This window comes from Cydia strobilella, chromosome 2 (assembly GCF_947568885.1).
Source record: "Cydia strobilella chromosome 2, ilCydStro3.1, whole genome shotgun sequence".
In the NCBI taxonomy this organism is placed as follows: domain Eukaryota; kingdom Metazoa; phylum Arthropoda; class Insecta; order Lepidoptera; family Tortricidae; genus Cydia; species Cydia strobilella.
Window position 1 is genome coordinate 11,642,772 of NC_086042.1, and position 21,545 is coordinate 11,664,316.

Consider the following 21,545-nt stretch of genomic DNA (forward strand, 5'->3'; position numbering starts at 1 on the left):
TAACTTTATAGAAAGTGAGTTTAAAACTTACATTTCAGGAAATAATATTTTGACTTACCTACTTCATTCATACTTCGACTAAATAGGTCCTTGCAATAATAAATTAGTCGATGGCACGTATGATAACCGACACTCGTATACCAATAGTGTATGAAAGTCTAATTTTGTTAAATCTAGTGGGTCTGTAGTGCTTTTAATCTAGTAGGTCTCCTTAGGTCTTTTTTTTTATCTAGTTTTTATAAGGCTGTAGACACTAATTAGTAGGTCTATTTGTTAATTTGATGTTCTCCGATTTTTGTGTCATTTAGTCTGCGCATGATATCTAGAAATCAAGACTGACGCGTTGCTTGGTTCAAAGCGATCGCGATGGTGCGCAGGGTGACGCAATGTTTTCCTCGCAGCATAAACCGTAGGCCGAAAGGCGGACATGTAGATCCAAGACGCAAGATGTGCGCACGGCACACCAACCTACATACATGAAACTAAAAATCCGCGGACTTGATGATATTAAATTACATATGCCTGTACTATCGAGAAAACTGTCATCATTACTTTCAATTATTGAGCAAACTCAATTAGAAACACAACCTTGTCATAATTTATTGCTGGAGCAATTTAACTATTGCGTCTGCGCTTTGAAAACTTTCAGATCCTTAAAGTGTCTTGTCTTTGTTGACTGGTATCTGGGTGCTCGTTAAAAAATACTGTGATACATATAATCCCGACGCTGACTGTAAGTAGATACATTAAGTAACAATGTAAAACTGTACTTAGTAACCATTTTCTTCGTAGATCCGAGTCCCAAAGCGCGCCTAGATAATTAGGCTCCAAGCAAGCTGCCATAGGCGGCGCGGCCGCATAATCGCGAGACTTTTATGGAGACCCAGCGCGCGTATCGGTGAAAAATGTTGTCATAAAACGATTTTAAATACCTTTTGCATTTCGCAGTACATTCAATTCATTTAAGTATCTCTCCTTGTTAGTTACTATACCGCAGAACGCTATTTATGAAGACACAGGACATTTACATTCTACCAGAAAACGCAACGAAACTAACTTTTAACGTGTTTCTTCTGTAGGTCCAATAACACATGGGCCATGAACAATACCATAAAAGTTGAAAAATGGGCATTTCGCAAATATTCGACCCTTGTCAAAATATTGCAAAAAGGTAGGTAGTTACATTGCGCCCTCCCTGTCAATTGTCTTTATTTATTAAAACGGGCAACTGAGTCCTTAACTTCAAACTCGGGTAAATACAACTGTCAGATTTTGTGATTTTGGTTAATAAATGAAGGTAATAGGGTAGATATTTCCTAAGAGGGTCTAATGGATTTATCTGAGTTTGAAGTTAAGGGACACAATTATCAACAATCTTAAAATGATATAAATTCATAACATAAGACTAAATAATTAATAGAATCAGGCGTCACTTCGCGGAAATCCATAATTAAAACAATAAACTTACTTACTTTTTCACCGCTCTAGCTAAAATGGAAGAAAGTTCAATTTTATCCACATGTGGGGCAAATTTTGAGTTGTTTCCTTATGTTGGCTGGTAGAATTGACTTTTAAATGATGATTTTGAATGATAAATATTTAATAACATTCATTTTGAATTGATTTGCTTTGATTTTGTTTGATAGTTTACAGATTTAGTTTGATATCTTTCTATTTTCTTTGTTGGTGTGGGGGAAAACTTTGTGTTTCGCTCGGTGGCAAAATTTGAATTTAACTCTCGTGGCCTGGAAACCTTCGCAACGCTCAAGATTAAATTTTTCGAACCACGAGCGTAGCGAGTAGCGAGAGTTCTGGAATCTTTCCCTTGCTTGGGTATTATCAATATTAGCACGAGAGGTTAAACAACAACTTTGTTCCTTTGTAACACAAATAACTATTGTTTTAAATTACGCAAGTAACTCGGGATGATGGCATATAATAATAAAGCTCCGAACTATGTCGTAAGAGCGTGGTGTCGAGCAAATCTGCAACAACGACAGCAACTTAATGCGTGATGGCCATTCGCATTGACCATGGTGTCGCAGATGCATTTATGGGGGATACACAATCATCGCAGCCCAGGCTCCCAGCCACTGAATGTTTTGAATCAACGTAGGGCTTGGTCACTTTTTCTTTAAAACAAGTATTTGCATCTATTTCAGTTTATAATTTATAATTATTATTATAATTATACTAGGTATTTAGTGTCAGTCAACCGAGGAAGAAACAACGATATAAGTACTGTATGAGATACTAACCAAAATGTAGAGCGTGGATGTAGAGTTTAATCCGCTTAATTTGATAGAACTACCAGTTCATTGGATAGGGGTCAATTATCCATTTATCCTTTTAACTAAATTGATAAAACGTACCAACTGGGTGATTTTAATTGATCGAAGGCACTGCTCTATTTAAACGAAGCTTGGCCACTGCGTTGTTAAGCTAATTCTTTATTGAGAATAAACGGAGTCTAACCGGTAGTTATCTTGAAACTGTAAGATAAGGGTTCTTTATTTATAAGCTTAAGACAATTAAGGAACAAATTTATTTCATATTATCATAATTGTTTGAATATGCACAGGAAGTTATAATAAACCAGGTGTTTAACTGCGCAATCAAAACCATAATGTTTTGCGTAACCTTATGGGACTAGGTATAATATTAAAAACAATTCGACGCTCGCCCACTACTTCCTTTTAAGCGAATGAGAAAAAATGTAGGCTCTATTCACTCTCTAATCGTGACAACTCTTGCAACCTCCAAATACGTTTGGAGCGTTGGCGTAACGTAGGTTGTTGATGTTGCACCTTTGCCGGCTCGGAAGCGAAAACAGCCGGCTTGAATTGCCGATTACCGGATGGTAGGGATTGCCAGGGCCCGTAGCCAACGTGCCAATCGTTAACTCTCCGTAGTGTTTCGTAGTCATCTCACTCTATCACTCACTTATGATAGTGCGATAGTGACAATTGCGTTTCGTTCGCTACGGAGCGTTAACGATTGCACGTTGGTTACGTACCCTGACGAGGTAGTCTATGTGGGGAAAAGTTTAGCGAGGCGAGGACTCATAAGAAACGCTTCCAACAATCTTTATTTCTTCCGAGGCAGTATATTTTCCCCTTATGTATTTTCCAGTTTCCTAGGTAATTTCAAAACTACTATAGCTAGGTCTACCGCTAATCTCAGGCGCTTGGTAAATAAGTTGCGCGGTGATTTTCCAGTACAAGGAAGGAGGCAGTTTGAGCGAGTTTCGGGAAAAAACTATGTACTTTAATAATTCTATATTATTTACATAACATAAATCAGCTTCATGCAGCCTTCAACAAGTCCGTAGCTGACAATACCTGCCAATTGTACTGTGCTTCCTACAATTAAAATAATATAGGTATATAGTTTGCTAAACTTTTATTTTATTTTCTGCTTAACTAATTTTTAAAATTTATTTATTTAACTCACACGGCTGTCTTTGGGGCATTGTATTTAGTAGGAAGATATTGAATACTTGATACCTTTATATAGATAATTATTTAGAGAATAAAACTACTTATTTAGTAGGATGGCATTCTATAATTTAAAAGATTGTAATTAGTAGGTATAACTATAACTATATTACTACCCCAAAACACCCGGAAAAAATAATTTCAGGACATTCCTCTAAGAGGAACCTGTGCCGACCTGTAACTGAAATTCCCATACAAATTACTATGCAGAAATTTCGTTAAACAGGTTTGATAATTTTTTATTGGTTTTTTGTTGGAATCAAGATTTTTGGGTGAAATAATGTTTATATTATAAGTACGGCACCAGTATACGCGGTTGATTTTCGTACATTGTATGGTAGGATCGCATGAAATTCGGCACGGGTTGCAGTTACAGGAGTGACCTGAAATTTATTTTCAGTGTTTTGTTATAAAATAAATTATTTTAGTTAATTATTTTTTATATTAAATATATTAATAACGGGTCACTCACGTATTATTTTTTCGTCTTTTATCCTTTAAAACAAGTGGGGAAAGTAATTTGACCTTGAATAGAGCATGTTTAAGTAGCTTGACAGATAACAAAACGTAAAACGCTCATAATAATGGTTCGTTCGATATTAACTGACTCAACGATGCGTTTTGAAATTGCATCGACTCTACTTGTGCGTTCAGAATTATATTTAACATCATTATAAAAAATCTAACGTTTCTTATGGAATTTTAAGGTGTAAAATTATTAAATAAAGCTAAATTTGGTATTTTTATTAGATTCTCAAACCATTTATTTAATGATAATTAATATCGAACGAACCATTATTATGAGCGTTTTACGTTTTGTTATCTGTCAAGCTACTTAAACATGCTCCATTCAAGGTCAAATTACTTTCCCCACTAGTGGATAAAATACGTTGACATTTCATACGTCAGAACAGAAATGTCAACATTGTCAACAAAATGTTTACTTAAAAACACTTCTCACCGACTCACGTAAAAATCAGAATTTCCAGTGTTTTCTGTTATAATATCGTACAAAAATAAGTGATTCCAGTGATGAAGATAATCTAACGCCTGTGGATGTTGCACTTACCTCGCTATAGTGAGGGGAAAAGTTTTGTGTTACACACGGGTGCAAATGTATTTTACTTCTTGTGTGTTGAAACACTCGCTACGCTCAGGATTCAATTCCACACTCGCGGGTAAAATACAACTTTGCACTCTTGTATAACAAATAACTATTTCACCACACTTGCTCGGGAAGGCTTTCTTTATTTTTTAAATCTGTATGCAAAGTTATATCTTTTTTTTTTTAATACCACGACGGTGGCAAACAAGCATACGGCCCGCCTGATGGTAAGCAGTCACCGTAGCCTATGGACGCCTGCAACACCAGAGATATTACATGCGCGTTGCCGACCCTTTAAAAACCTGTACACTCCTTTTTTGAAGAACCCCATACTGTAGCCCCTCGGGAAAACCAAATCTTATCCACATGTGAGCAAAGTAATTTATTTGAAGTTTATATTTGTCGGCCAAATTGACTTTTAAGCGATGATTTTAATTTGGATTAGATTTGTAATGTTTCATAGGTACCTAGTATTTTCCTGACGGTGGTGAGGTGAACAATTACAAGTGTGACATACATTACTCGTACAGCAACGTTTGTTTGCCTCTCTTGCTTTGGACGCCTCGTCATCCCCGAGGTTCAATCTTGGAGAGAGGTTTTGTTTGCTCCGATTTCATTACAAGAGTTTTGAGGCTTGGCACCGACTTCAGACATAAGTATCAGTTGCTGGTGCATATAAAGCTTGATAGGTTACATTTATTTTATCCTTTTTGAAGGCTTTTTTTTAAATCTTAGTATATAGTGTTGAAATTGTATTTACCCAGGCCCCAGGCCAGGTACAACCTTTCTAGTTCGGAAGTTTCGGAACTAATTTGGTTATTTAAAAAAAAATGGCGAGGTAGGTTTAAAACCAATTATTAAACCAATTATTTGAATCATTTCTGTATCGATCCAATGGCTTGTCTTCTTACTATCTTAACCTAATTGCTATACCTCAATTAAACTTATGTATCTTTAATTTCTTATGAATTGAATTCTAATTTATAAATGTGTAGGTAGTTAAAAGTAGGTTGGCTAGATGGCGACTCTTGGCTGGTCTTCAGCGCTAAAGTAGAACAGTCTATAGCCATGAAATGCGAGAATGAGCGAGACCACTATATATATCACTGCTATTACGCCTACACTGTGAACGGCGCCGCACGCGCATAAAAAAATCGTTCGACAAGAGCGCATGCGCGGCGCTATACTCGCCCACAACTTCACTTCGGTCAACTCCATCATTTAGTGGTGTTCGAAACGTCGATGTGTGTGGAAGTGAAGTTTAACTTGTCTAACATACTTATCTCAATAAAATAACAATAACCAAGTAACAAAAGTACAATCTCTTGTTTCAACGTGCTTGAATAGACATTTTACGTGACATTCGTTGTTCAAATAGAAACAAAAATGTGTGATAATAACAATCCTTCGACCCAAAGTATAGCGGACTACTTAGCTCAGTTGCTCAAAGACAGGAAGCAACTGGCCGCGTTCCCGAATGTTTTCATGCACATGGAACGACTTTTGGATGAAGGTAGGTGGAGATGATAATCTACTGTCTAAAAGAGGTGATCTAGCGAAAGTGCCGACATTATTGTTGAATTTTGTCACCGAGGTCAACATAAATTGGATGCGTCGACAACTATAGCCGACAAATGTAACATACAACGCACACGATATTAAGTTTATTTTTGTCTTCGCCCGCCGAGTTATGGTCCAGTGGTGTTTGTAATGCGATCCTTTAATACGAAAAGCGATATAAATCTGTGCATTTTATCCGTCGCGTCGGCGATTTGCGGTCAGCTAGATTGTCGCGGAGAAGAGACAGCTAGGTGAAATGAATGTATCTAGGTAGTAAACGGGTTTAGCGAAACATTTTTCATTTGACAGGACAGCTGTTGTAAGTTAATTATCGCAGTGGATACACAGATGTGTTAGGTTCTCCGTTATGTAATATTGGGGGCAAGCAGTGCGAAGGATATTGGTCGCTCTGTAACCTGTTGTAGGGCCGCGCGTTCCGCGGGACTGGCGGAATGTCGCCGCGCGTAGGTACCGTACGGTCGGTCTCCACGAGATGTGTACGGCCGGCCGCGCCGCGGCGGCGGCGCCGGCGCACGCCGTAGCCTTGTTTTATTGCAACCAGCCCGCGGTAGTAGCCCTTATCTCGGCTACTCACGCCGCCTTACAGGCGTGTCACTGTTTAGGTTTCAATTAAACAAGTTACCATTTGTGTACCTAGATGTAAATTCCTTACGTTATTGTTTTGATTAATATAGGTAAGGTAGCCTCTTTTAAGAGAATAAGATGATTATTAATTTAAAATAAATTTGTAAATAATGAGTCTGCTTTTTATCAGGAAAATTTTCATAAAAGGGGACAGAAGGGTGTAGGTAAACTTCTACTGTGTCTATATAACCACTCGCCACGTATAAAGGATGACTCACGCTAGACCGGGCCATGTCCGGGCCGAGACGTCCGACATGTCATTTTTTATGACGGCTGATCTTTGATCACGTGGTGCTTTCCATAGAAAATGTAGCGCCGGAAGCTCCGGCCCGGCCCCGGCCCGGTCTAGCGTGAGTCACCCTTAACAGCTGTGTTGATTGGAACACTCATTCAATTGTTTATCAAGCTGGTTTTCCAGTATATTGATACACTTATATCAACAATTACAATAGGTGCTTCTATCCTGCTGCACACCTAGTTTCCGGGAAACGTTCACCAAACACCTACTAGGGTAAGACCTCCAGTGAATGAACACTTAAGCAATTATCCAAGTTTGAAAAATCATTTATCGGCATTCATTAATAATTGGAATAATTAATTGCAATTTAAACAATCCTCATTTAATAAATAAGAAAGTAATTTCTGCAATTTTTTATTACTTTCATAGTTTTTGATTTATAGTAAAATTTATCAAAAACTACCCAAAAACCTAATGAATCAACATAAACATTAGTGAATGAACACCCCAAAACCCAGTGAATAAACATTATTTAAATCTTTTGAATCAGCATTTAAAAAACCATTTGAACACAAAAACCGTTTCCATCAGCTCTATTTTAGTAGGTATAGCAAAAGCGTTCAAATCCATATGGAGGGGCATATGGAATTTAAATACATATATTAAAATGTAATAAAATAATGGTTGTTCGCTAATAACACAGAAACTTGTTTCATATTAATAAGAAAAAGAAAATCAACCTTTAAAACAAGAAAATATTTTGATGAAAAAAGGTCAAACTCGGCAAATAATGCCTAAAATAATAACCTTGTCTTTGCATTGTTCGTGATTATGGTTACATTGTTCAGACATAAAATTAGTAGAAATCTAATAAATGAACAAGACAAATTGTGTATTGTGTACATAGGTATGAAAAATCTAGTAAATAGGCTATAAAAATTTGGTTTGTTCCAATACTGGCTGAATGAATCAGAATCGTTTTCTATGCAGAATCACAAAAACTCAATACCATTTCGATTACATATAAATTTAGAAAAAAAAACTAGACGCCACCAGTAAATGAACACACCGTTCATTTACTGGTTTCAGAACATTTGATAAGCCAGTAATGGAACTATAAAAAATTAAGACTTAATCGCATAATACGCCGACAGTGTACATTAATAGAAGGGTTAACTCTTAATCTAACCGAATAACTAAACTTTGTACAGGTAAACATTAAATAAGCACTTCATAATTATGTTGGTCCAAACTTGCAGTGTGATCATCTGGGATCTAATTTTTACATACAAAACTTCAAACCCAGAAACATGTAAACTTACGCTAGTCACATTCAAACTGGTCGAAAATAAATTTATCACGGGTTGCCATAGCACAGAAAATAGTTATTAATAAAAAAAAACCGGCCAAGTACCATTACGCAAAAAACAGCAAATAAATCACGTTTGTTGTATGGGAGCCCCCCTTAAATATTTATTTTATTCTGTTTTTAGTATTTGTTGTTATAGCGGCAACAGAAATACATCATCTGTGAAAATTTCAACTATCTAGCTATCACGTTCGTGAGATACAGTCTGGTGACAGACGAACAGACAGACAGATAGACAGACAGCGGAGTCTTAGTAATAGGGTCCCGTTTTTACCCTTTGTGTACGGACCCCTAAAAATACGACAAGTGGTAGTAATTGCTATATTTCTTATTTTATAGACAAAAAATGTGATTTTGTTCATTCACTGGGGGTCTTCATTCACTGGAGGGTTTACCCTATTTATTTTTCCTCGAAGCTGTTTACCCAAAAAAATATATGACTGGATTTTCTAATTCTTATATAGTAAGTTCCTATAGATAGGTACGTAAGTACTTAGGTACCTATGTCATAGACATACCAGATAACAGATAACTCGAGGCACTTATACTAAAGTGACGTACCAAAATATTTTATCGACAATTAAATATATCGATGTTACTGTCAACATCTAGATGTTATTCAACACAAACAAATATTAATATTTTATCTGGATTTTAAAATAAATACACTTAACAAATTAAACCGTGTATAATTTTTGTATTTTAAAATTGATTTCATAGTGTGATTAATGATTATTTTGATGGAAATTACATCGGTATACTTTAATTATCTTAAGAGGCTCTATATCGGACATGATATCGAACTCCTTTTTAGTAATCGAGGATTTTTCAGTGAGCACATGTGTATAAATATATATCGACAATTCGACATCTTATTTATCGACATCAAATCCCTAGAACGTGCCGCGAGTTATCCCGTCATATTTACAGAAAAATTGGCTATGTGTAAAAGTTTTTATTAAACGTGGTTATTTTGTTTGTGGAAGTGGAAGTAGGTATCTACACACAAATGAGATTCATGCAAACATACAAATGAGCGTGTTCATATAAAAGTTTATAGTCCAAGAGCTTAACAAAATGCTTAACTTAACTTAATGTTTTTCACTGTAAAAATAAAACAAAAAAAATGTTATGGAATGTACTACTTGAGCTCTCTCACCTGATACCTACTCCACTTGACTTAATAACTATAATTTTTGCACCCTCCCCTCATATTAGGCATTTTTCACAGTAAATAAAAAATGGGAGCTATTTAAACGACCAGCAAAAAGATACTAACTTAACCTAAGCTAAATCCTAATTGTAGGTACAGCAAAAATAAACTTTTTGTACACCTACATCAAAACAGCATTCGGATGCGCATATTAGAATTTTTTAGAGGACTTGTTTTTAGGGACGATTAAAAATAATGCATAAAAAAACACTAAATGCGTTTGGGTTAGCCTAACAAGCCTATCTATTCCAAATTTCAAATCGATAGCGTAATTCGTTCTCGAGATATTTAGCAATGTGACAGACAGATAGACGGATAGAGTCGCGCCATAAGGATTCCTTCTTTACCTTTTTGGTACGAACTATTATGAACCCTAAAGGTGCACGAACCTGTAACGTGTTGGCGTCGGTCTTCTTGTGAGGGACACTGGTTCTATTTATTCTGTTGCTTAGCTAACTAAGCGCTACTTTGTTATCGGAGTGGGCGAATGCTGTTACGCACCGTCCCCCCGGCTGCGAGAAGGCCATTGATGGGGGGTGTGTGGGACTCGCCGCTACTGTCCCCTCTCACCTGGCGAGAGGGGAGCGAGAACCTGGCCCTACCCACTAAACCCACTCCGGCGTTTCGTATCCTCTCTGCCGTTTGTGAGGGCGCCATGGGATCGAGTACACTCTACCATGGCGCTCCCCGGCAGCCCCGGCTTGGCGCCAGGACACCCGCACAATGGGGGGGGGGGGGGGATCAGAAACGCTGGATCCCCCCCGACGACGTATGTGGAGCCGTGCAATGCGGGTCTCGCACCCGCTGGCCCCACTAGGGGTCGAGGCGAACATACGCTATTCGCCCTCGACCCCGCCGCCTGCGTCGGAGAGGCAGCGCGTCAGGATCAGCTTCGCGCCCCCTCTCCGCCTCCTCCTTCTGCAACATGACTTGTTCGCAGAAGGAGGCCACCGCTTCCCAATTCCTATCGCTGCTCAGCATCGCCGCTATGATGCTGTGCAGCGACAGGTCCACCACCCCTGTTGCCGCCCTGAGGGCAGCTCTTTCCACGGCCCAGCGATTGCACTCTTCCAGAGTGTGCTGGGCCGTGTCGTCCACCGCGCCACATTCGTGGCACTGGGGCCGCTGCTCCCTCTTAATTCTAAACAGGTAGTGTCCGAAGCACCCGTGGCCGGACACCACCTGCGTCACCACCACCTGGGTCAGGGCCCCCCTCCTCCTGTCCACCCACTCATTAAACACCGGGAGGATAGCCCCTATGGTTCGGGTTCCATAGTGGCTATCCTCCAAGGCATCCCTCCATCGCGCTCGTAGGCGCTCCGCGGCTGCCTGCGCCATCCTTTCGGCCTCCTCCGCGTCTGGGGGCTCATCACGCCTCCTGGCCTCCGCCCTCAGCTCGTGCCTCTCCGCCAACACCTCCGCGTTCAGCTAACTAAGCGCTACTTGCAACATCCAACTAACCCGGGGTTAACCGGTTAAACCGTTAACCCAGTGACAAATTGTACTGGTAACCATCGTAACTTCAGGTTTAACCGGTTAACCCCGGGTTAGTGGGATGGTGCAAGCGGCCCTAAGAATTAGGAAACCAAAAACACAAAAAGGCAACATGGGCATGTCTCAAATTTATTGGATTGGATATTAGTTTCAGTAATTGCTTGCCATGAATCATTGAACCAATTAAGATGAAATGAAGAGTGAATCATAATGATGAATTCTGTACTGTGACCGACGAACAAACTGAAAGTTTCAGCTGCTTTTTTATAGAATCCGAGATGACTAGCGAAACAAGGTACATAATATACCTAAGTAACAAACAATCCCCCTGTTTCGCTATTCATCGCCAGTCCATACAAAATGGGTCCAAGAGGACGTCCCGACACATCTATTTCGATCTTACTCTTCTCCGGCCAACCTGCGGAGTCCATTTGGTAGCCAATGTGGCCCAAAGTTCCGGGCGTATTCGAAAAACGTGGCCAGCCTCGTACGGTAGCTTGTCAATAACCTTAAAATTTTTACGGGTTAATTTGCTCGTTTCTAACTGAAGCAAATTTCAATGACAAAAACTATACAAATAACTACCTATACGACCTACCAACGACTTAAAAATTATTATAATCCAAGTCACGTCCAGTTGCAAAGCAAGGTCTATTTTGGAGCGACACTGCCGACTGTCATATTTGTCGTCACGATAATGATTTACGGTTTGTTACCTTTTTTACTAAATTACAAAGATTACTAAACTGCGAGTATGGTTGGTTCTTGTCATAGGCCTGCCCAAGTTTCATACAATTATTAAAATAAGTAATTGCAGTAAGCAATTGTTTTAAAATAAGTATGTAACATTTGGCACCAGCTGGCTAGCATGTTGAAAATATCTTGTTACAATTATCACTTACTAGAATCGAGATGCTTCTGATCCTAATAAGAAAAATAAAAATCGGCAAAGAGCATGTCGGCCAATGCTCAGTGTAGGGTTCCGTAGTTACCCTTCCGTTATAATAGCCTAAACTCGAGCTATTAGCATAGAAGATTGTTAACAAAGGGAGGAAATTATGCTTGGTGCTTTTCACCCAAGTTACACAATATACTTTTCATATCGAATACGAGGAAACCAAAAAGATAAGGCAAATTTGCATAATCAGTACTTAATTAAACTAAGACCTATTCATGATTTTTTCCTTAGAACCTACCTACTTTCAATCGGAGACTTTGCATATCTAGTCATAATAATCCATAGCGAAAAACATTTAATTGCAATATTTATGAAAAAACACATATTTTAGGAAACTGCAGTAATTTTAAAATGATTTGTTAATGAAAGTATGTAAATCAGCGGGATTGCCTCTTACTTTTTAATTTTTTACCTTTTTATTCTAAAACTGCCAAGTAACTGTTTTCGAGAAAATAAATATTAAATAACAATTGAATGAGTAATATAAGCATTTTATATCTTACATTTTACTTTATTTCCATGAATAATGTCAATTAACTTTAAAAACCCATTTAAATGTCGTAATAACGTTGTAGTCTTTTTAGAGGAGACTTTGCGATAACTCAAAAACGGCTAAACTGACAATGTTCGCTTTCGCTATAGTTTTCATTTAATGTCTTTCTTAAGCTATATTTATACGATTGTTTTCATATTTTTTGGACCCATGGTTCAAAAGTTAGAGGGACACACACACACACACACACCAACACACACACAATTTTTTTTTTCTTTCGGAGCGATTTTTTCCGAAAATATTTACTTTATCAAAAAATATTTGTTGCTATTTGTTTTGAAAGACTTATCTAACGATACTCCACACTGTAGGGTTGAAGTAAAAATAAATTACACCCCCACTTTCCGTGTAGGGGAGGAACCCTAAAAAAATTTTTTTTTACATTTTATTGTACTTACGACTTTGTTGGATGTATACATCCATGCCAAATTGCAGCTTACTCTAGGAGCAAAGCCTCTGACAGACAGACGGACATGGCGAAACTATAAGGGTTCCTAGTTGACTACGGAACCCTAACAAGTGTTTTCTTTCTGCAAAATAAATACTTAGGTCATGCGGTCATCAATAAGTAATCATGGATGTATGAGAAAAGTAGTGGGTAAACTTTTAAAATGGGTATTTCAATAACTATGAAAAAACGGTGTATTTACTGAAACGGTACATTTCTGGGAGTTTTCTATATTCCGGCACTAATTACATCAGCTAGGCATCGGAGGTTTTATCGCACGGTAAGATGTTAGCGAGCTATGGAGTCTACGTTAGCAATAAAATTCAACTCATATTAATACATATATACTCATTCAGTCATTTAATTAATGATTTTAATTTTATAATTAAGGACAATAACCTTGACGAGTTTATAAATGATGCTTCAATTTTGTCTTTGAGTACCTACATGTATAAATATTACTTACAAATAAGAATAGGTAATGACCAATTTTTGCATAAAATTTATAAATTTAGGTATGTACATATTATTTTTATCTTCCTTTAATATTGGTACATATTGTGCTATTATTCTTATAGGAACCGACCTACAAGCTACAACAGAGGAGTTAGGTACCTACCTGAGTAACACAACGATATTATAGTATAAGTAGAAGATAAAGCATATTTAAGTAGCCCAACTAATGTTTACACACATTTAATAAAGTTATGTACCTACGAAATGTGCCAATTTGATTGGTCTCGCTCAAAGGTCTAGCAGCAGTGGAAATTTCAATAGGGACAAACAAGTATTTTCTTGAATTTATTATATTCATAGAAGACAAGAGTATTGTTTGAAGATTAGCACAGACGCGATATTTAAATGAATATGAATTCAATTACGAGTAACTAATTATATTGCCACGTATGTTCACACTTACTAGAAAAACCTGGAAAACTGAATTGACGCATATAAAATGAATTTACCTACGATAAATAAGCAGGTAAAAAAATACCACGATGGGCTATATTCTGATTACCCAACTCTTTAAAAAAAACTTGTTGATTTAACATTTAGGTACTATAAAGATCAAAGTATTTCGAAAAGGCTAGCGACACTTTTTATATTAAATTCAGCTTTGATAACAATGATAACTTTGCAATAGGTGCTACATAGACATTTGATATTGACTCGTTTGAATTAGATTAAGAGATAGCAAGCGGTTTAAAATTGTTTTAAATTATTTGCTGCTATCCAAATATAAATACGAGCGCAGATCGTTTTATGGTTTGTTTGACGCGTCGCCGGTCCAGTCGCACTCGCAAAGAGTTGACGAAAATATCGACGGCAAGCTGACGGACGACAGGCGTGGGTATCGTGTTACATCGAATTGAGGAACTACCTATACTGGAAAAGAAGACACCATTAATATACCACCATGGAGTTACCATGGTTACCAGTACAATTTGATTTGGTTAGTGGGATGGTGCAAGTGGCGCTTAGAAATATTTAATTAAATATTTTTGAAATGTTATTCGAAGTTCAACGAGGAATTCAGCCTGTATGTAAGCATTTGCCACATTGTTGTTCCTTGACATTTAATAATACAGAATCATCACAAGCAATTTCATTTGATCATGTTTACATATCGAACTGAGCAATTGGGCTGTTTACATTCCGACTACATCCAACGTGAACACCGCTAGATAACAATGTGTTCACGAAAGTAAATATATCAATTTGTCAGTCGCAACAATGCCTGTACCGATAATATTTGATATATCCACTACAAGATAAGGGCCATCAATGAATAATCAGTTAGCAATTGAACGATTATGGATAAGAGGGAAAATAATGTAGTTTTAATATACTTACCAGATTTACAGATAAGGTTTATCAGCCATGTTTCACATGCTTCATTCGCAGATTAAACTGAGATAGGAGAAGAGATAAAATGGAGTTTAATAGCCTTAGTAGGCAAGTGGCTGACAGGTTTGTCTACTTGGGAAATGCGTGTGGTACGTAATACCTACTAATATTCTACCTACCTACTAATTGAATTGAGTGAGATTCACTGGTACTTATGGCAAACAAAATTATTTTATCTTTATTAAGCTAAGGCCAGTAAATAATATTGTAATTACTGCGTTTGCGTGGGCGCAACGCACTTTGATGTTGACGATTCCGCAACCCTGCAGCAAAAGTGAGTTGGGTCATTCATTATGTAGTTGCTTAGCTTGTGATTAGGCGATTGCGCCTACGCTGATGACCAAATGAGGGTAGTCGTGGGTAGCGCGGAGGTGTAGAAGCCAAGGTTGTGCCAGTCCCTCTCCAACAGGTTGTAACAGGCTGTGGGCTGCTTAATTAAAATGTCTAAAATGTCTGACGGTCTTCGAATTATTGCTTTGTTATTATGGACTAAATTATTTATGGGTCAACAGCGCCGCCGCTGTCGCCGTCCGCACCTTATAAGGGCGTCTTCTGAGGCTCTGATATCAGTTTTTATGAAAAAAATTCTGCCGTCGTATTGAGAACTGTACATTGATGCTTTAAATGTTAGACGAACATACACTTATTTAGATACATCAAAAGACTTGGACGAAGTACTTTCGTAAAATTCTGTCTCTTTCACTTCCCATTTCAAGTTAATCAGGTCCAGCAGGCGTTGAATGATTGCAAATGGGGAAAGCCAAGCAGTCTCGCATTTTAGATAGACACTCTCTGCCCTAGACAAGGTTCGAACTGAGAAATGCCCTGGAAATTTAATATTGACACGCGACTCATTATCTCGTCAGAGCGACCTCGATAAGGCTACGTATTGCATCTCTAGAAAACTGGATCACACTGAGGCCTTTCTTCGTGGTTCCCACGACATTGCCGCTACACATATCTCCGCCTCGTTCAAGCGACGTGATCACTTTACTAACGATAAATATTTTTCTAAGGTCGAGAAAAATTATGTTGTGAGACTTGTGAGTGCACACAAATAAGAAAAGAAGTAAGAACAATACCCAGCAATCATTCCGTTCCCGTGTGTCTTCAGCTCAGAATAATGGCGTCTATAATTCAAGAACGGCAGGAACATTGCCTTTTGTTCCGCCAACCCACAATCAAGCGACAAATACTTGGAATGTCAATGAAAGCGGGTGACCATCGTGCTTAGTGTACTTGAACGCAACAAGAATGCGTTCGGGAAGGGCGCGTAGGCAGCGTGCGCGTGAGCACTATAATTTGAAATGAAAATCAATCGCTTCAGAATGCAGAGCGAACCTGTCCTGTGGGTGTTACTCGAGGCCTACGCGTACTGACAAACAAACCTAAAACGCTTTTAGCTTTTCGGTTCCATATTATTTTACAGTTTAACCTCCTACGCGGTAACATGGATTATATATTGAATGGGATAGTTTGAAAAATGGTTATTTGTTATTTGTGAAGAAATTCGCTTTAGTCCGATAAAAGAGGTTTTACTCGTAAAGCCTAATCCATTCCCAATAGCGTTCGTGAAGCGCACTTAAGAATTCCATTTCCATTACAGAGTTATGCTGAAACGGGATAATTTAATAGGAATGCATAATTAGCAGCAAATTTATCATAATTGCCTCAAGAAACAACATGATTGAATTTTATCACCTACCAGGCAAACATTGCTTAGCATATGTGAATATTCAGCAACTAAGCAAACCAGCTGAGATCAGCCAACTAGTCCTCAGTCTTTGTGGGGAAACAAACAAAAAGGTTGATTCAAAGCGTGTGGGAGCTGGCAGCCTACAGTCGACGAAGGTGACTTGATGGGTGGACCGGGTTGGATTAATTGTAGGCCTTACGACGCCTACAACTACTAGCCCCTTTATATACGATGCAAGCCTCGTATATATGCAAGCTATCAGTTTCAATCATATATAAATTAAAAATATACCCCCCCATGTACCCGATCGTAAGAAGCAGACTTTATCTTGTCTTTATAATGCTACAATCTCCTGAGACCCAGAAGCAGTTGCTTTGTTTTTGAATTTGGAACCCTTAGATATTCATAAAAACTGAAATAATGTGTACAGTGTACATGTGTATAGGATGCATCCTATCTATTTCTCTCAGGGTTGTCAGGAGGATAGAAATCTATGCTATATCATTGCAAAGATCAACAACTTTACTAGATTAAATATTCGCTTCGGCCGCAGCCTATATCACTGCTTACAGACTTAAGCTGAGAAGATGTTGGTACCTATTGTCGTAACAGTTTTTGACGCCGACCATCCTGATAAGTAATTTCCAAGTGATGAACCTTTAAGAAAATCCGGCGGAAGTCTATGCGTTATCTCGCCTAAATAAGGTATTCCGTGGGAGTGCTGTGTGAAACGGACGCACGAGCCTGTGAAATGAAAGGATACGAGAAGGCAAACGAAATTACGACCATGGTAACGGTAACCGCTTAAAAGCATTATCAAAAGGAAATTAGACAGTTTCAGATTTCCGCTACCAGTTTTCCAGTTGGTGCTTATAATACAGCTGATGTTTGAGTAGGTATGATCTATCTAGCTTACATTACAACCCATTCCCATCGTAGCATCGGGCAGTTTGGCATTAAGGGGAAACTAAAAAGAAAGCACATTCCGCTCCAGTAAGTCTTTATTTTGTAAACAGGAAGGCAATTAGATATACATTCTATTTGTCCGCTTCGCTATGTTTTGCAAAACGACGTTCTAGTCTCCAGTGAGTATTGATCTTGATGAATTTAAATTACTAATGCTTGGTAATGTACATGCACTGGTTTAATACACCAGTGGTCACAATGAACGTTTGTTAGCGGTCAAGTAAACACAGCTCGTTGGAATACTGTTGACCCACATAGTACAATGGGCGAATAAATCTCGCTTGTTTAGACAAAAAAGTTTTTCGTTATTTAATTGATGACGGTGTGGGTCGTCACTGCTATAAATGTGACTGTTGATATTTTACGCAGCACCCACTTGAGTTGATACTTGAATTATGTCGAAAACATAGGTCGTCAAGATTCACTGTTATGTTATGTTTGACCTCTTTAATACTAAAATATAAGTATACACCTACATAGATAATTTCCGAATTTTAAAACATTTTTTTGTTAAGTAATAGTAAATTATATGGGAAATAAGTAAACATTCTTATTTCTGTCAGGGCTTTCAAATACAGGACTTCTCACAACTATTAATACCGAAACTGTCTTCATCAATACCGGGATCCCGGTATTGAATATGAATCGCTTAATTTTTTTATTTTAAGGACTACAGATTAACGTTGGTACTTACATCTTACATCATCTTACAGGTACATCATCATCTTTGCTAAACTACAGCATTGTAGCACGTATGATAACTAAGCTAAGCCGCGGACGGACGGACGGACAAACAGACATTCAATAAACTATAAGACCACGAAACGGGTTATTCCCACTAGTTACTACCAAGTTGTTATAAGTGGTAACTACTGGGATTTTTTTCCCACCTTTTTCCACTGGTAACTACAACTGAGAAAAAAATCCAAGTTGGAGGTAACTACTGGGAACCTTTATATTATGATAATCTGTACAGACTTAGTAAAATCTCTGGCAAGTAGTGAAACTGTAGAGGCTCGAGCGATAAAACTGGCAACAAGGACAAAAAATCTGAACCGCCCCTTTTCACCAAGGCTAAAAGTCACTGAGTACTGTGCTCGGTACCAGGCTATCAAAGTTTTTAATAGGCTACCCACAGAACTCAAAGCTATTTCTAACCCTTTCATATTTAAAAATAAACTGAGGTTGTTTTTGCTGGGAAAATGTTTTTATTCAGTTGAAGAGTTTTTCGAGTACAGTAATGAATCTATTTAATTTTGACATGTGCATCGTAAATTATTTAAATGAATCGTTGTTTTTTTTAGTTAAGTATTTGTTTTGTGTGGATTGACATGTTATCAAATATTTAATTAAATTGTATGTACTTATTGCAAATTATGATTTTTTGTACATTTCATATTTTATACTTGACATTATATTATTTTATTTGTTTTTCACTTGTTATTTAATTTTATTATAGACAATGTATTTATTTGCTGACATGTCCCATAATTACTTGGTTTGATAAAGTTATAAGCATGTATGTAATTAGTTCGTAAGTTTTCTAACACAATGCATTAGTGTTAAAGAAATAAATAAAATGAAATGACAAAGTATTGAAGTCAACAAAATTTTGGGCATAACTACTGGGAAAAAAAATCCCAATAGTTACCACCAAACCGAATTCGTGGTAACTACTGGGAATTAGTTTTCCCAGTAGTTACCAGTGGTAAAAGGTGAGAAAAAAATTCCCAGTAGTTACCACTGGTAACAACTTGGTGGTAACTAGTGGGGATAACCCCACGAAACGATTGTTTAACTTAACAAAGAACGATATTTCACGTACCGTCATATCTAATACTTTAACAGGATTAAGTTGTTTTTAAAATCTGTGGCGCCTTTATCTAATGTAGTGGAGCGATAATCCTCAATAATGATAGTAATCTCTTTAAACAAGGTAATAAACTTAACGTAAATCGTAATCAATCATAGTAATCCGTCCGTTTCTGTTATGCAGTATGTATTTTTTCCTCAGTCAATAAAAGGTACCTACAACAAAATGAACATGCTAGACTTGGGTGTTGTGTGACGAAATCAGAACACTTGTTCTAGTTTCTGCAATGTCACATTGTGAAGAAATGGTAATACTGCGCTAAAACTAGTTTATTTATTGTGAGAAAGTATTAGAAATTGCTGTTACGTTAGCAGATTAGCATACATTATAGTTTTCACCCAGACGCATGACATTTTAGGCGAGTAGATATACTTATACATTGATGGCCGATTATACATAGTAGGTACCTATGTAAGCCGTAGAGGTATAAAAATAGATATCTCATGTATGTGCGTGGTGTACTTGATTTTTGTATATCACTGATTACCGAATTTAAAATGTTATTATTAAGTTAACTCTTTCTAGTATAATCCTTAGGCAAACGAGGATCGCGAGTGCAGGTATATATCAATGCAGAAAAATAGTGCACGTGCTTTTCGCCTCACCACTCGCATGAGTGTGTACCTAAATCAATCAAACAGCAGTTCTACGGTCAGATACCAATTTTATTTTCTTTAAAATCAGTGGCCTCAATACCACGGACTGCCAATAAAATTGATGTTCAATTAGCATAGTCGATCCCAAATATCACAATTGATCAATTTCCTTAGCGACCATAATCAACATCCGGTTTGCTGGGGTCTTCTAATTTTGGCGACATTTGCCTACGCGTATATATTCGTATTTGCTTCTGTTGAGTGAAAATCAAAACAGTCCGTGTGAGTCATTTCGTAATTCGTCCAAACAGGGTCGGTCTAGTTCTTCAACTTTCTACGAGGCATGTAGGTGGCGAGCGTCTTGGCGCCGTCGTGGGACTTGCAGTGACAGTTTCTTTCTTATAGATGCCACAATTTGCCTTTGCCGATACGTGAGTTATTGGTTATCATAGTGTCACGAATTGTAGTGTATACTTTTTAGACTAGGCTCTTTGTTGTTCAGACTTTTCCTGTATATTTGTGCAACGTGTGTGAAATATTGTACGAGGATCTATTGGTATATCCACGCAGCCGCAGGCTGGAGTGAATTAAAGACTTGAGTATTGTAATATTCTTACCCCCGGAGTTACATACAACGTTTTTTATCACACTTGCGAAGAAAAACCTAAGTTTTAAGCCAAACCATTCTTAAATACGGTGACATTTCAAACATTCGTCCGCCATTTCGAAATTTTTTGGCAGTTTAGGCATCGAAGGCACAGACCCATCGGCATTCAGCCACAATAGAAAATTGTGTATAAATATTTGAAAAGGCTATATATTAAGTTAATCAAATGAAATATTCTAAAGCATAAGCAAAAAAATGATCCATACTAATAATATTATAAAAGCGAATGTGTGTCTGTCTGTCTGCTACCTCTTCACGCTTAAACAGCTGAACCGATTTAGTTGAAATTTGGTATAGAGATAGTTTTAATCCCGGGGAAGGACATAGGGTAGTTTTTATCCCAGAAGTCATCCTTTAAGGGGGTGAAAAGGGGGGTGGAAGTTTGTATGGGGAATCGATAAAAAGCAGATTGGATTAAAGAAAGCTACCCAAATTACTAACTCCACGCAGACGAAGTCGCGGGCAAAAGCTAGTAATTTATAAACGTGAGTAAAACTAATTTATACCTACTTGGTTCGTAGGAATTAGTGACATAATTAAAAGCTCACGAGTGAGTTATAGCTGTTTTTTTTCCAGAATCCATAACTCCCGCGGGAACAATATAGGTCTTTGTCCTTCAGTACACCTGCATGAAATAAGATCTTCTGAAAATAAGAATTCCTGTAAGCGTAAAAGAATAGGCACCGAGTAATACGGTTTCTTTTCTTCCCGTAAAGGCCGTTCCATCGGTTTGCCGCTGTCACTGTCACATTTCGCAAG

General features: G+C 37.7%; 2 protein-coding genes across 10 annotated transcripts in view; one reads left to right on the forward strand and one right to left on the reverse strand.

Moving 5' to 3' along the window:
• The window catches only part of LOC134751681 (uncharacterized), a 39,651-nt gene extending 39,517 nt beyond the window's left edge, over window positions 1-134 (reverse strand). The window contains exon 1 of the mRNA XM_063687130.1: window positions 59-134. Within this exon, the coding sequence (XP_063543200.1) occupies window positions 59-71 (13 nt within the window). The 5' untranslated portion in view covers window positions 72-134. The remainder of the gene's footprint in view (window positions 1-58) is intronic.
• A 5,675-nt stretch (window positions 135-5,809) lies between these two features.
• Window positions 5,810-21,545, forward strand: part of LOC134751800 (protein held out wings) — an 88,964-nt gene continuing 73,228 nt past the window's right edge. For 3 of the 9 annotated variants that reach the window (XM_063687293.1, XM_063687311.1, XM_063687327.1), the window contains exon 1: window positions 5,810-6,115. In XM_063687293.1, coding sequence (XP_063543363.1) covers window positions 5,989-6,115 — 127 coding nt within the window. In that variant the 5' untranslated portion in view covers window positions 5,810-5,988. The remainder of the gene's footprint in view (window positions 6,116-21,545) is intronic. The other 6 variants (XM_063687297.1, XM_063687318.1, XM_063687334.1 and 3 more) reach the window with 3 other exon arrangements.